This window comes from Pteronotus mesoamericanus, unplaced genomic scaffold (genome assembly GCF_021234165.1).
Source record: "Pteronotus mesoamericanus isolate MK-2021 breed Mesoamerican mustached bat unplaced genomic scaffold, CSHL_Meso_final scaffold_167, whole genome shotgun sequence".
NCBI classification, from domain to species: Eukaryota; Metazoa; Chordata; class Mammalia; order Chiroptera; family Mormoopidae; genus Pteronotus; species Pteronotus mesoamericanus.
Genome location: NW_026555308.1, coordinates 22,400,584 through 22,415,542, shown reverse-complemented (window position 1 = coordinate 22,415,542; position 14,959 = coordinate 22,400,584). Strand labels below are relative to the sequence as shown.

The 14,959-nt window shown below is 48.2% G+C and overlaps 1 protein-coding gene across 4 annotated transcripts in view; it reads left to right on the top strand.

Annotated features, from left to right (window-relative positions):
* Window positions 1-14,959, top strand: part of CUX1 (cut like homeobox 1) — a 364,417-nt gene that overhangs the window by 263,855 nt on the left and 85,603 nt on the right. For 2 of the 4 annotated variants that reach the window (XM_054589770.1, XM_054589768.1), the window contains exons 10-11: window positions 5,950-6,054; window positions 12,786-12,968. In XM_054589770.1, coding sequence (XP_054445745.1) covers window positions 5,950-6,054; window positions 12,786-12,968 — 288 coding nt within the window. Of the gene's footprint in view, window positions 1-5,949; window positions 6,055-12,779; window positions 12,969-14,959 lie in introns of all 4 variants that reach the window. The other 2 variants (XM_054589769.1, XM_054589767.1) reach the window with 1 other exon arrangement.

The window sequence follows — 14,959 nt, the reverse complement described above, 5'->3', positions numbered from 1 at the left end:
TTTGGGGTAAGCTTGATTGGTTAAGCAGATAACCTTATTCCTTGAACATCAAATACAGTCCCTGAGGCCGCACCCAGGTAATGAAGAAGTTTGGCAGAGTTAATGCAATTTTCAAGGGCTGAGGCCACTTGGGTGGATCTCTATCCTACAAGACACCAGGCAGGACCATGGAGAAAGGTATCACCTCCAAGTGACATTTTGAAGACATGCTAAGGGAAGTAAGCCAGTCGCAAAAAGGCAAACACTGTATGATTCCCACTTATATGAGGTCCCTAGAGTAGTCACACTTAGAGAGTAGGGTGCTGTGCGCCAGGGGGTGGGGAAGCAGGGTGGGCAGCTGTTTAATGGGTATAGAGTTTCTCTTTGGCAAAATGAAAAGGTTATGGAGATTAGTTGCCCAACAATGTAAATGATCTTAACACTACTGAACTGTGTGCTTAAAAATGGTTAAGATGATCAATTTTATGTTATATATGATGCCATAATTAAAATTTTAAGCAAGAGATGGGAAGGAAGGGAATGATAACTAGTACTTCCTTTGCAAGATTGTTTTGAGGATTAAAGGTAAAATGCATGGGTGAGAAGTAGATGCTTACATAAATATTCATTCTATAGCTTTTAAAGAAGCAAAGATTTGGTGGGAAAATTATAAAGCCCTGTCCTATGGGAATGCTAGCATGGTGGGGCGGGGAAAGTCCTAGGAGAGTTCTGACCAGCCACCAGGGGGAGTTAATAATCTGATGTGGCTGCCAAAAGAAATTACTGCAACCTCAGGCTACATTAGTAGAAATAGTTTCTAGAATGAAGGAGGTGGTGATTCTATACCATCTGCAACAAGTGGTCCATCCCCCAGGAATCCTGGAACACTGTAAAGAAGACAAGTACCTGGAGTTCATTCTCCTGAATCACCTCCATGGCCAGAACACGGAAAGAATCCTAACACAAAAGACACTGGGGTTTGGAGATACTCCTAATCTTTGGGGAGCAGGGAAAGAAGGCAGAGGTACTTGACACCAAGCAACAGAGACATAACTTCAGGAATGTGGGATGTTAAAAGATTAAACAAGGGAAGGCTTAGGATAGGGACATGGTGAATTCTTGCTTGTAGCTCCGCAGGGCTGGTCAGGAGAAGGGTCTGGCTTTTTCATGGCTGAGTCCTGAGGCTGGTAGAAGGGATGCTCGCTCTCAGTTCTGGCTCTCCAGAGGGGCCTAGAGCTACCCCCAAAGGGAGTGAGCCCTGGGAGCTGTGCAGGCACGTGCTGAGCGACCCTTGCTAGGAGTGTGAGACAGGGCATCATCATTCACAGAGTGAACAGAAAAACGGTGATTGAACTAGGTGGTTCAGTGGGTCAACAAGGATGACTCACAAGGAGAAAAACTTCCCGGGTGTACATGAGGACATTACATGTTCCTGGCAGGCAAGGAGGGACATAATGAGCTCTAGGTGTTGTAGATCATTCCATAAAGCTAAGAGGTTCAGAGAGGGAGAGGGGGCCCAGAGGAAGGGGTCCAGCTAGATGTGTGGAGGACACATCCTGAGAACAGTGGAGAATCGGGTGGAAGTAAGATATCATATGAGTTATAGAAGAATCACTCTGGCTAAACACTGGAGAATGTGTGGGAGTAGAAGGACTGGAAGCCAGGGGAGCAGTAAGCAACTGTTGTAATAGATCAGGGCCAAGAAGACTCGGGCATGAAATGAGGTGATCCCAGGGGAGATGAGGCGGAGGTGGGCTGGGCAGGAGGAGGGGTACTGAGGGCTGCACTCCAGTGGGCACAGCCAGACATCTGGTTCAGCCGCCTTTCCCATCAGGGGAAATCCCCAGGAGGAGCAATTTACTAGTTCATTGGCATATAACATTATTTTTGCACAAGGTTTATAACAGTGTTCTACTGAGACCCAAAGCTCTATTTTGTTGCTAAAGTACATGTGTTTCTGTTGTGGGGAAGTGGAAGAGTGATCCGCCACCGGCCGTCAGTGAAGTCCAGGTTTCATTTACACCTGTTTGTTAAATGTCAAGGCACTTGCATTAATACGGCCTTAATTGGTGACAGTAAAGGCTCAGAACTTTTGAGGCTTCATAGGAAATAAGAAACCACAACTGTGCACTCTACAACCACATGAAACCTGTCTGTGGGCCTAGTAAGTCAGTCAGCTGTTCAGGCTGCGCCTTCCCCACCCCTCCACTCAGAGCAGTTCTGATTTGAGTTGCCAGGGCTGAAAACCACAGCAGGGGCAAGAGGAAGTTCTTTCAGTGAGTGGTCCTCCCCCTGCCAACCTGCCTGAGTCTTTAGGAAGAGGCTACCCTCGCAGAAGACCCTTCAGGTTGAGGTTAAGTTAGAAACCACAGTTTAACTTCACTGAGGAGGAGTCAAATTGGAGGCAAATGCAAAAAGAGAAAAGAACTCAGAGCAAGACGTGGCATTTTCTTTGACCAAGGTTTCTGTGTTCTGACGGCAAGAATGTTTGGGTTTAAATCCCAGATCTCCCATTTCCCACCCAGGTGGCCTTGAGCAAAGCTTCCATCTCCCAGCACCTGCTTCCCCACCTGTAGACTGAGGCAATAATTTACGCCTCAAGGAGAGCCCCTGTCCATCAAACGCGCACTCGTACAGCAAGTATTTCTGAGCACCTGCTGTGAGCAGGCCCTGTGGAGATGCAGCCTATCCCTGTGGGCACCCACTACGTGCTGAGGAGGGGCTGGTTTCACCTGGGCTCCTTACCAGTCAGAGAGCCATGTCTGTGTCTGTGGTCGCTCCTTGGGTCTCCTGGGAACCTTGGTTTCCCTGTGTAATAAACTGGGCTCCCAGCCCATGTCAGGTGGGCCGGTAAGGCCTGGAGAGAGGCCCCGGGGCCACCCCTTGTGGCAGGAGGAGATAGGGAAGTTCGCTCTTCTGGCTTTCCTGAAATCGTGATTCAGGCTGTGACAAGGCAGGTTTCCATGGGTGGCCTTGGTGTGGTTCCAGCTTTCAGCTTGGCTGACCTGAGAAGGAAATCCAAACCGATACGCAGAGTCCCAGAAACACAGGCAGAAGGTCTAAACGGGGACTTTGGTCAACAGTGCAGAGCCAGTTTGGGATGCATGGCAATACATTTCTTGGTAGAGATTTTGACCTCCCTCCTGTAGAATCACTGAAATGAGGTCACCTCGAGGCTCTAGCTCCTTCTTTGCTTCCCCTGTGCTTCAAGCATTTACCCTTCTCAGAAAAGTAAAGAAAGTAAGCAACAACCAGCAAAAGAAGTCTCCCAGGAGAGCAGCTCAGGCTTGGCAAGGGGTCTCATCGTAGGGGTGGCCACTAAATCACACCCAGGGCTGTTGCCAGCTGCCTGTGGGAGCCCTGGCTTTGGTCCCCAGGCTCTGTCTCTGGAGAGACCCCATCAGTGGAAACAGAATTGAGTGCCTGTCTCATGGCGGCCGCATCTCTGTGTCTGAGGTTCCACATCAGAAAAGAGCACCCAAGTTTTCTGCCTCCTGTCACTGATTTCAGTTCTAGAAACAACCAGACATCATCTGGTTGGACTGTGGACATCAGGAAGATGGGAGACCCTGGAAACAAGTGACGTCATGGTACTGGCCCAGCACAGTACCCCTTTATTTCTGCCTCAGCTGCCAGAGATGGGGCTAAAGATGCAACTGCAGAATCCCCCTTTTTCAGCCACTCTCAGTCCTGTTTTTATTTTTTTAGTTGTTCAGCTTTGTCCATGTTTAGCGGCATAACCACCTCAACTCATTTTATTTTGTTTTTTATGAACTCGGGGTATAAAGCTGAAATAAATAATATAAATCCTGAACAATCAAAACGTTGCACTGGAATAACCAAGTCAAGCCAAATGTGATACACAGATAGGTCACAGAGTTACTCTGTTCCTGGACTTAGAAACTGAATAATGTATGATAGCTCTGGAGAAATTAAGTGAACCTAAGGTGAAATCATCAACTGCTAGATTCCTTCTTCTGTGAGCCATTGACCTTTGATGAGACAGCACTCTGCCCTGAGCAGCAGAGTGCCTGCATGAGATCCTGTCGTGAACCCACTGCCCAGGCCTGCCCGAGCCCTGATCGTTCTGGAGCTCTCGGAGCCAGTATTTCCAGGCAGGGCGGTTGGTGATGCTGCTGCCTGGCTGCTACCAGAACAGTTTCTCCACCAGACTAAGAAATATTTTTCCTTGTCAGCGAGACTAGAACTATGTCAAAATGCACCTTATTCCTGGCAGAGTCCAAGGGTTTAGCTAACTAGAAAGCAGAGTAAACTTTTCAGTAATGTGACATGTTTATCAACACATTTGGATATAAGCTGGGGGGAATCTTTTTCACTGAAGAAGAGACTTTCCTGCAGTTAGCATGGACCAGAAATCACCCCTGCCATCTTCGCCACACCAGTCACACCGCCGCCTTTCCTGACGGGTGCTTCTAATCTAGATTCTGTTTGGAGCAGAGAGGGTGGGAAGCGACTGCCTGAGCACAGACAGGCCTGGCCAGGCGCCGTGTGAATTAGATTGAGTGCAATTCCAAGAGCTCCTGGAGAAGCAGGGCAAGCGGCCACCAGCACCACCCTGGGCAGAAGTAACTGCTCTTAGAAATATCCTAATTTGTCTGTATGCAGAGCAGATAGATTTGTGCTGCCGTCACAGGATTGCTTAAAGCTGCCAAGCCCGTTCTTGTATAACTAGATTGATCAGCAAGCACTGGGGCAAGCTAACTTTTTGTTTCTATTTTTCAGTCTTTCTTAGCGATTAGTAGACACATAGCGTCACTCCACAAAATTAGAACACACATGAAATAGCCCTGCGCAGCCAGGCTTTTCTCATTAATCTTTTCTATTAGCAGAATGTAAGTCTGGTAGAAAGAATAAGCGCAATACTTCTCATCCTGCGTGCCCCATGTCAGTTCAGCTACCGTTTCTCACCCATCTTAAAGTTTCATCTCAATTATAATTGTAAAATCAAGACCAGCCCATTAGTTAAATGCTTCTGAATGAGTCCTGTGTACAATACACTTCTGCAGATGTTAATCCTTGCGGGGTCCCTGAGAAGGAGGCAGTTTTCCCATTTTAGAGGTGGGAATCTGGAAGTTTAGCGAGCTTAGTTAGGTAACTTGCCCTGGTCCCTCTGTCCCAGATGCCTAATCTGCCCTCCACACCACAGTGCCCTCTCGGGTGGCAAGCACTGGGGTGACCAATTCTCACTATTCAATGGGAAATCCTCATTTGCTATCCAGCGGCATTGGTTTCCTTGGCCAGGAATTACATGCAAATAATAGAAATGTCTACTCATTGCTCTTTGGACTCCCTTCCAGCAGCAGCTTCACTCCTCCCCATTCCCCAGTGGGCCTGGGCCACCCTCCCACCTTTGGTCCCAAATCAGCCAGCCAGCTGGAATGCCAGCATCAGCATTAGAAAACTTTGTCAAGGGAAGGGTTAAATATGTTGAAATAAGCCTGGCCCTCACAAAAGAAGTGGCATTTACACCCTGTACATTTATGGAAATACTTGCCGAAGGAAAACAACCACAACATTGTGCATGTTTTTAGGAAGAGAATGGCCAGAGTGTCTTTAATTCACTGTTTACCCGTGAGAATTACTCCCAGGAGTAATCCTGCAATAAAATCTTCTTGGTCTATGAGAATAGGAAGAAATTGAATCAAAAGACTCTATTTCCACTTGTATTTATTCAGTCTGGGAAATTCAGTGGGCCGAAGCATTACTATCAGCAGGGGATTCCTTGCTCCTAGCGTTAAATTACTGTCATAATCGCTCAATTATTTCTTCCTTGTACTGTTTAAAATAAAAATCCATCACATTCTATGTTTTTTTCTAGCATTTATTAGGTTGAGTGTTTAGGAAAATCAATTATAGTCAGTCAGGCATGAATTGATGAATGTTCTTGTAATAATTGTCAGTTGTTGAACTGAATGTACTTTCTCTTCTCACCCTTTTCATTTCCTTCAGAGGGCAGAGGTGGCTCAGAGAGAGGCGGAGACCTTAAGGGAGCAGCTCTCTTCAGCCAACCACTCTCTCCAGCTGGCCTCACAGATCCAGAAGGCGCCGGATGTGGTGGGTAGTTGGGCCCTATGGCGACTCCCTGCCTGGCATCTGTACCTCCATGTTACAGCGACTTTCTTCTTTTGCTTTTTAACGTCCCTTTCTGGAATATTATAAGCAGCACTACTGTCCTGGTGGGGAACACTTTTACCAGTTTGGGAATGGAACTTGCTAGTCAGAGGAAGAGTTTTACTAATTATGCATTGATGCTCTGTGGTCAGCGCGATGCCTGCCCGGTGTGGAGGTAGAGACAGATCTCATCACCAAAGGGAGCATCTTCCCAGCTAGGCCTATGGGGTACCAACTGGCAGCGAGGTAGAGATCTGAAACTGGAGCTTCACCAGAATCACACAGGGGAACTGGAGGTTTAGCCTTCTCCTGAATTGTGTCGTTCAGAGTGAGAAAAATCTTGTGATAAGCTTGGAAAGCCAAAGAGGTAATAAGGTATCGTTCCCCTGTGAGTCTGTGTAATCGCCAGAATCTTGCCTGAAGTATAGGCGTTCTTGGAGCCATACATACCAGTCCTTTGGCCTCTTGATTTTTCTAATATTAATAAAAATTGTTCTTAGTTGGTACTTTCCCATCTTGATCGAGGCGGCTTAGAACCATCGGATTCCGGACTCTTTCCTTCCATGCTTTGCAGGTATATGGAGCAGCGTATAATTAAGATCTGGGTATTGGAACCACACCCCTGGCCTTAGACCGAGCTTTGCAGTTGTCAGCTCTGTGACTTTGAGCAAGTCACTTAACCTCCCTGAGTCTGTTTCATCATCCGCTAAATGGGTTTTTACAAGGGTTTCAGAAATCTGAGCAAAGCACTGAGAGCAAGACCAAACTCATAATAAGCCCTCAGGAAACCGTGCAATTACTGTTATTGTGGTTGGCATCATCATCTCTGATTCAGGAGCCCTGGTTTTGAAGCTCAGTTTCATCACCTTTTTTACGCATCTGGGGAGTTAAACTTCGTAGGCCTCGGTTTTCTTGCGTGTAGAGTGACGGGTAAGTCATCCTGAGGTCCCTTCAGGTCTGACAGGCAATAGTGAGTGCACTGAACTCATTGGGGGGGGGGGGGGGGGTGTTTAACATAACAAAGAGTTACAGAGTCTTTGCTGTATGCCAGGACTCATTGTGGACCCTGGGAGAGCAAGGAGGAATGAGCCAGCCAGGCCCTTCCCAGAGACAGCAGTCAAATCAGGGGAACTCACTGTTGTTGTAAGTTCATGTGTCAGTCTGGCAGCCATTACTCCACCTAACCCATATAGTGGGGCGTTGTTATTTCTTTATATAGATGGAGAAACAAAAGCTCCATGAATTTAAACCCCCTGCTCCAGAGCACTTGGCCCCAGTGGCCAAGCCAGGACTTGACTAAGGGCCCTCGGGCCACCTTAGAGTGGAACTTTTAAGTTATTCCTCAGGAATGAATCTAAAGCAAAGTTTTGGCGCCATGACCCCTTTTAAGAATTTTTTGTTGTTGTTGTTTTCTTCCTTTACATTAACATTAAATAAAACATGATTTAAGTATCTCGGGATATAGAGAAAAGTTTTCCAATTTAAGAACCATTGTGTCCTTAATATTTCATGGACTGTGGGTTTAATTTTACCTGCAATGGCCCCTCAGTTCTGTCAGCATGCCCCCCTCCAAGTGTACCTGTGCTAGGCCCAGCGTCACAGCAGGAGGAAGCCCTAGAGGACAGAGTCAGTACGGCCAGCTCCCCTGGCCTTTGTGGTGGATCCTGGTCCTCCAGAGAAAGTCATCCATTCTCATATGTCCACACAGGGCTCCTGAGCTAAATGCTTCGATTGAAAGGATTTCTGGCACCATCCTGGACTGTGGCAACCAAAACATTTCAGAAAGAAATGAATGTTTTTTGCAGGTAGAGCAAGTTGCAGGTCCTAGAGGTGCTTAAATACTTCATCATTGGCTAAGCGCAGTGTTTACATGGCACAGGCTCTGTCTTCCAGGAGCGGCCCTGCCAGGGATCCCTCGGGGGTGCGTTCCCACAGTCCATCCGCCCTAGCCAGCCAGGGAGCAAGCACAGGAAACTGGGCCAGCAGGAGAATGGCTGTTGGTCTTGGCTGGCAGCACTCGAAAGAGAAACAGACTCCATAGATCTAGCAAAGGCCAAAACGGATCTGTTAGATGTCTTACCGGAATCGCGGGTTTGGGAAGGTGAGCTGCCCCTCAGAGAGTGCCTGCTCTGCGTTAGGGGCTGTGCTGGGGCTTTATGGGGTTACTTCATTTCAGCCTCATGACGCCGTGGTCACTAGAGGCAGGATTTAGTATCCTCATTTTACAGGGAAGGGAACTGAGAGGCCCAGAGGAGTGAAGTAATTTGCCAAAGGTCACACAGCTAGAAAATGATCAAGCTGGCATTTGATCCCAAGTTTGTCCTACTCCAAAGTCCACCTTTCTCCGTACATCCAGCTATCCCGCCTTCATGTGCATTAAATGGAACAGGATACATGCAGGTCCTTTGTCAGGTATTTACAAACAAGTATTATTAATTCAGGGCTCTGGTGTACCACACCAGGCCACTTTCTTGGACCTAAACAAACAGTGGTATTAGAAAAGACACCTGAGGGTTGACTTTAGCTCAAGCGGTTACTTCGTCATGGCAGCCACTAGAAAAGACACCTGTCTGTCTCTCAGGTGAACATATCAGGTGCATATACTGCATAGATCGGGCTACTTCAGCTACTAGGTGTTGGGAGAAATAGAGGTGGCAGTAAGAGAGAGGTGTAGAGTTGGGGTTCCCATTCACTCATCTTTCCCCTGCTGGAGTCAATAAAACTGAGATCAGCCTTGCTTTCCTGTACCTGTCTCACAGGCTGGGGTCCTAGGCACACCATCGTTTCACACTTAGGTTTTCCTCACATTGAGTCGTGATTCTGCATCTCATTCATATTTAATATGAAAATGGCTCCAGGATAAAAGAGATGATTATCTGGCTTATTTCAGCCTTGATGTTCTAATCTCAATAGGAGGACTCACTAGACAGTTACACAACTTGTGATGTTTCACACAAGCAGGTTGGGAGGGAGGGAAGGCGAATGGGTTCAAAGGGACAAAATATAATGGGTTACTACCTCAGTAACTTCCCTTTTTATGTTCATCTTTCCCTTTGGAAACACACCCCTACTTCCATCATCATCATAAGCCCTTCCTTTTTTAGGTACAATGCTTTGGACTCTACGAAGCATTTCCAGGTGTTCTCTCCTGGCTCCTGAGCCATCCAAGCCCCCGCCCCCGTGAGGAATGTAGGATACCCTTACAGGCCTTGCAAACCTGGAGTCACGGGCTGTCCCTGCTGGGACAAACGCTCAGGATCTCGTTCTGGTGCCCACAGGGGCCTCTTTTACACTTGAAAAAAAGTCAGTCCCTTTCTTTAGGGGCTATAGACCGAGCCAGGGCCCTGACCCCGAACACCAATCAGAATCACCGGGAAGCCCGGGCCCTACTCCAGACCCCCTGAACCATGGTTTCCAGGGTGGAACCCGGGACCCATATATTTTCTAAGCCCCCAAGTGATTCAGGTGCAGCGGAGTGGAGGCCTGGGTGGACACGAGGGAGCCCATTGTCCTGGCCCTCTTTAAATCCGTGGCTGCTTCACCTCTGAAGTAATAATCATCTCAACAGCATGCGAGCTGCCTGACAGTGACCTCCCGTCATCCATAAAGGCCTTCCCCTCTCCTCTCAGCACCTGTTCACCCTGTCATACAACTTCTTTCTAGCTATGCCCTCAGAGAGAAGCCCCAGCATTATCACCCAGGCACAGGGCTCTCCCTCCCCCTGCAGCCTGTGCGTCATTTCCTGGGTCCCTGTTGGGTCACAAGTTTCCCTTGTGTGTTTTCACAGGGGCAAGGATACCCTCATGTGTGCGAGGGGAGTGAGCCACATTTGAGCTTAGAGTGATCTTTTCTATCTTATTTCAAAGGCCTTACTCTTTTGGGGGTATATTACCTCACCTCATTTAGTTTATGCAAAACACGAATGATTTTTGCCAAGTTATAAATGAAGAATCTGTGGCCCAGGTTCCTGAGTTAGCTGACGTGCGCAAGGTCACTTAGTCAGCTTGTGGCCAGGCCACAGTGAGCCTCAGGAGGTGAGCAGACGGCCCTCGGGGCTGCCTGTCCTCAGCCCCCATCCTGGGCCCACAGCACTGAGAGCTGCTGTTTTGACATATACAGGGTGGGGCTAAAGTGGGTTTACAGTTGTTTATATGGAAAATAATACAATAATTAATAAATAATAATGCAAGAGTAAACTGTTTCACGTACAGCTATACACTACGTTTGCCCCCCACACCTCCTTATTATTTGAACCACTTGTCCCTGATACAGCAACTTGCACCTGGCTGTTTAAAACCCCAGGTGACCTTTTAGCTTGCTTTACAGACTCTTTCTCTAAGGGCACTTGAAACAGTTTTTATGGCTGGCATGCCTCAGGTTGGAAAACTGATAAGTTAAATTAGATAACATGGCTCATCCTATACCCGCCTTGAGGCCAACCTCTCCAAATATCACAGCTATTGTGTCCCCTCACTGCTCCCTCCGGCCTGCCGCCTCGCGTCCACGCGCCTCTGGCCACCCTTCTGGTCATTCACCGTCTGCCGCCGGCATGCCCACTCCTTTTATGAGCTGGCCTCTCAGCATCGGTATCTCCTTGTGCCCTGCTCCCTGTCCTGTCAGCCTCTGTGCCCACCTGTGATGCCCCACCCTGAGATGGAGCCCCTCTCCCTTCTGACGAGAGACCGGTAGCCTTGTCCCGCTGTGCCCCTCTCCCCCTCATAGCCCTCCTCTGCCTGCCCTCTCGCTGCCGTCTCAGGCGCACCCCCCGGCGCTGCAGGAGGGCTTGTCTTAGGCCCCGACCCTGATCCACCCAGTGTTATCTAAGTTGTGCTTCTCATACTCTCTGTGGAAAAGGACAGTTCTGTTTTGATTTTTAAACTTCCAATCTGTCATATACTAATGATTTTATAAAAGACAATAAAAATGTCACAGCAATGTCGAATTGCTATAAAAGTTTCTAAACACTCTCAATTCCTGTACTTGTCTGTGTGCCGGCAGCAGTTTGTGAATTGGCACCGATCCTTGGAGCACACTCTGAACTGAGCTGGGCAGGACAGCATGTGCCTTTCAAATAAGCTTGCGGGAAGGTGCTCATGGGGGCCCCAGGGTCATGTGCAGATCTTCCAGAAGGCAGGAGAAATGAAATCTTATTTTACTATATTACACAAATCAAAGATAAGAAAGGAGTCACTTCTTTGCACAGAAAAGGCTTTAGTTTCCTAAGGAGGGAGATGTGAAAAATTTATCTGAGTGGCTGTCCCCAAATATAAAAAACCTGTGACAAGAATGTCATGCATGGAGTGGCATGGCTGCCTCTGCCACCTGGGCTTGCAGCTCCCATTTTCCACCCTGGTGTAGGCAAGATCAAGATGGGAAGCGGAGGACTGTGAGGCGCGTGGCATTCCACCCTGCAGTGTGAGCTGCCCCAGACACCTGGGCAGTTCTACCTTCCTGGTCCCCGTCAGGCATGCCCAAAAGTGCAGCTGCCCCACAGAAAAGTTTCCAGCATTCTCTCAGGAGCCATTACTACTTTCAGAGCTTGAAAAAAGTACTGCTTTACCCCTACTGGTGGCTCAGTGGGGTGGGTGTTGTCCCGCAAACTGAAAGGTCACTGGTTCAATTCCCAGTCAGGGCACATGCCCAGGATACAGGCAAGGTCCCTGGTTGGGGATGTACAAGAGGCAACCATTGATGTTTCTCTCGATTGTTGATGTTTCTCTCCCTCTCTTTCTCCCTCCCTTCCCCTCCTTCTAAAAATAAATAAAATCTTTCCTAAATGCTACTTTAGTCCTTGGGAAGTGGAATTACAGATTTAACTTTTTCTATTTTTTTTCTTACACCTTTTCCCTGTTTTGCCTATTTTCCACTATGAACAAATTAGGGAAGGGGACAAGTTTTTTAAAAATATCAATCATCATATGACTTTCTAAGCAGAGGGACTCCAAATGTGCGACTTCCGCATTTTTTAACTCTTTTTAAAACGCTGACTGTGAAAATCAATTTGTCAAATAACATAGCATCTAGATAGCTTAGTAATGATCCAAAAGGACATTAAATCCCATCTGGTGGGAGAGGATCTGAACACTTTGGAACATTCCAGAGCCTTCCCATTTGTCGTTCCCCTGGCCGGGGCACTCAACCCGCAGCTACCAGCAGGGCCCTTACTGTCGCCTCCTTCAGATCTCTGCTCAGATATCACTGTCTCATGAGGCTTTTCCTGACCATCTTATTAAAAACCCCAATTGCCTCTCAGGTCCGACCCCATGACCCCTCCTTGCTTCAGCCTTTCTCTGGTGCTTATCACCACCCAACACACTTTACGCTACTAATAAATGCATTAGTGCTTCTCACCTACCCACCCATCCCACTGACTAGAAACCCTGTGAAAAAAGGGACTTGCACCCTTTTGTCCACTGCTGCGTGCCTGGTACTCATTAATGCTTATTGAATGGACAAATTGCGATGGCAGCTCACCGTGCAGGTGAAATAGTGGTGTGGGGAGGGTAGTCAGCTGGCCCTGTCCAAGCAGAGGCATGAAGTAATGTCTTAGCATGAGCTCACCATCACATCCTCCCATCTGCCCGTTTTTGCCATGGTTGCCCACACACCTAACCCTGAGCACCTGCCTAAAGCTGGTGCAGTTTTGTCATTTCCTTTCTCCTTCCTAGGAGCAGGCCATAGAGGTGCTGACCCGCTCCAGCCTGGAAGTTGAGTTGGCTGCCAAAGAGCGGGAGATCGCCCAACTGGTGGAGGATGTGCAGAGACTCCAGGCCAGCCTCACCAAGCTGCGGGAGAACTCGGCCAGCCAGATCTCCCAGCTCGAGCAGCAGCTAAGTGCCAAGAACAGCACGCTCAAAGTAAGGGCGCCGTGGGGGCTGGCGGGCAAGGGCGGGCTGGATGCACACATGCACACCATTTGTCTTCTTCCACATGCGGCCCTGGAGGGAGCCCAGCTTGACCTGCACAGTGGTTCTGGCTCCCCACCGACACCCTGAGCTCTTCCGTGGATTGCTTCTGCCCTCCAGCATCTGGGATACCTGATGGGTGTACTAACCGTGGCAGAAGGCCTTGTCTGGCCCTGCCTTGGCCCTTCTACAAGATGTTCTCATTTTTGTGGTCTGCAAAGATAATGGTTAAAATTTGATCTCTTTTAAAAGCAAAAGCAACTGCTTAGGTATGTCTCAGTCTGAGCTCCCACCACCAACGGAAGTTTTTTCCTCCAGTGAGAACGATATAACAAGGCATAAGCCTCCCCTGACCACCTCAGTCAGAAGCATGGGTGAATAAGCTCCACCAGAGTTCTTTTTTGGAGGGCATCACAACTGGAATTGTCAATATGTCAACCTTGAACCTATGTGAAGTAGCTAGAAGCAGTGTCCTGGAGCCCAAGGCAGGGAGGCGGACTTTGAACCCGCTCCTCCATCCCACCAGCTCCAGCCTGGGCAGCACCTGCCTCTTGACTGACCACTTTTTGCATGCAGCACTTGGTGGACATCCCCATCCTCAGCGCCCGCCCACCCACTCGCAGCTCTGCTTCACCACCTGAGAACTGGAGCTGACTTTGTGGACCTGGAGATTCTGTGTGCTTCTTGGGTTATAGTGGTTGTCAAGTCCGCAGGCCGTCTGTATAAACATGCCACTAGAGGAGGCTGCCAGCGGGAAGACCCAGCACACTGCCGTCCAGGCTCTCCTTGTGCCCTAATGAAATGAAAGCCAGAGGTGCTCCAAAGCCTGTGGGCCATGCTTTCAAGCTGCAGGGCCACTTTTTGTCCCTCTGGCCTGGGATGTACTGCAGGCAGCCAAAAAGCTCATGGTTGGTCCCTTTCCTCCCAGATGGAACCAGAGTAGCCCAGACAAAAGCTAGATCCTCCTGGGGTTTCTCACAACCTTGTATCCCAAATTCAGAACCTGAAACCTTTTTCATTATATTAAAATATATGTCTATATTATCTAGTATATTTTCAATCAGTTGAAGTTATTAGTATAATTTGAAGATAGTCCTGGGACCCTAGCTTCATAGCATGTCAGAGCCAGAAGGGCCTCCTCGGAATACCTTATTTGACCTTGAAGAGATGGGACCAGTAAAGGCTCGGGGTCCCTGCTCTCAGGCCAGATGTTGCCCTGCTCTGCCCTCCCCGCCCCAGCCCTTATAAGCGATGCCCATTTGGGCCTCCTGCCCCCACTCAGCGTCCATTTGTGGGGTATGTGAGTGAATGAGTGACTGACTGCCAAGTATAGTCATTGTATACGAAATAGGGTGGATCAAGATTAGTTATAAAAATGCTAAGACAACTTTTTCTTATATAAAGTAGTTCTAGAATGTAGTTAGGTTCATTTTGATTTTTTTTTTTTTTTTCATTGAAATTTTTCTGCTCAACCTATGACCATGTTTCTGACCCAGAGCTAGGTGAGTTCCCAGCAAGTCTGTCCTCATGGCAGCTCGATGGCCCAGCCTCGCTGGCACTGGTGGAAGCCACAGCTGTCCCTCGCTAGTTTCTCCTTTTCCCCTTTGGGGTGGGTTTCCTCCACTGCCCGAGAAACTGCCAGGTGCCTGGGCCCCTCGAGGAAGACAGTCCTGTGACTTTGGGAAGATGGTTGAGGCCTGGTCACATTTGTCATCAGTCATGGCATTTATTTCTTCAGTGTGTCTTTTTCTCTCATCAGCCTACCCAGCAAGTACCAGTACTCATTTTTTATTTCTAGATTAAATCTAATTCTCTCATGTTACAGCCATTTCTGACCCTAGCACTGGCATTATTATTAGATAATTTGCCTTTCTCTCCTTTGTTACCATTAAAGTGTTTGACTCTAATACATCCTGCATTTGACTACATAAGAGGGAGGCTGT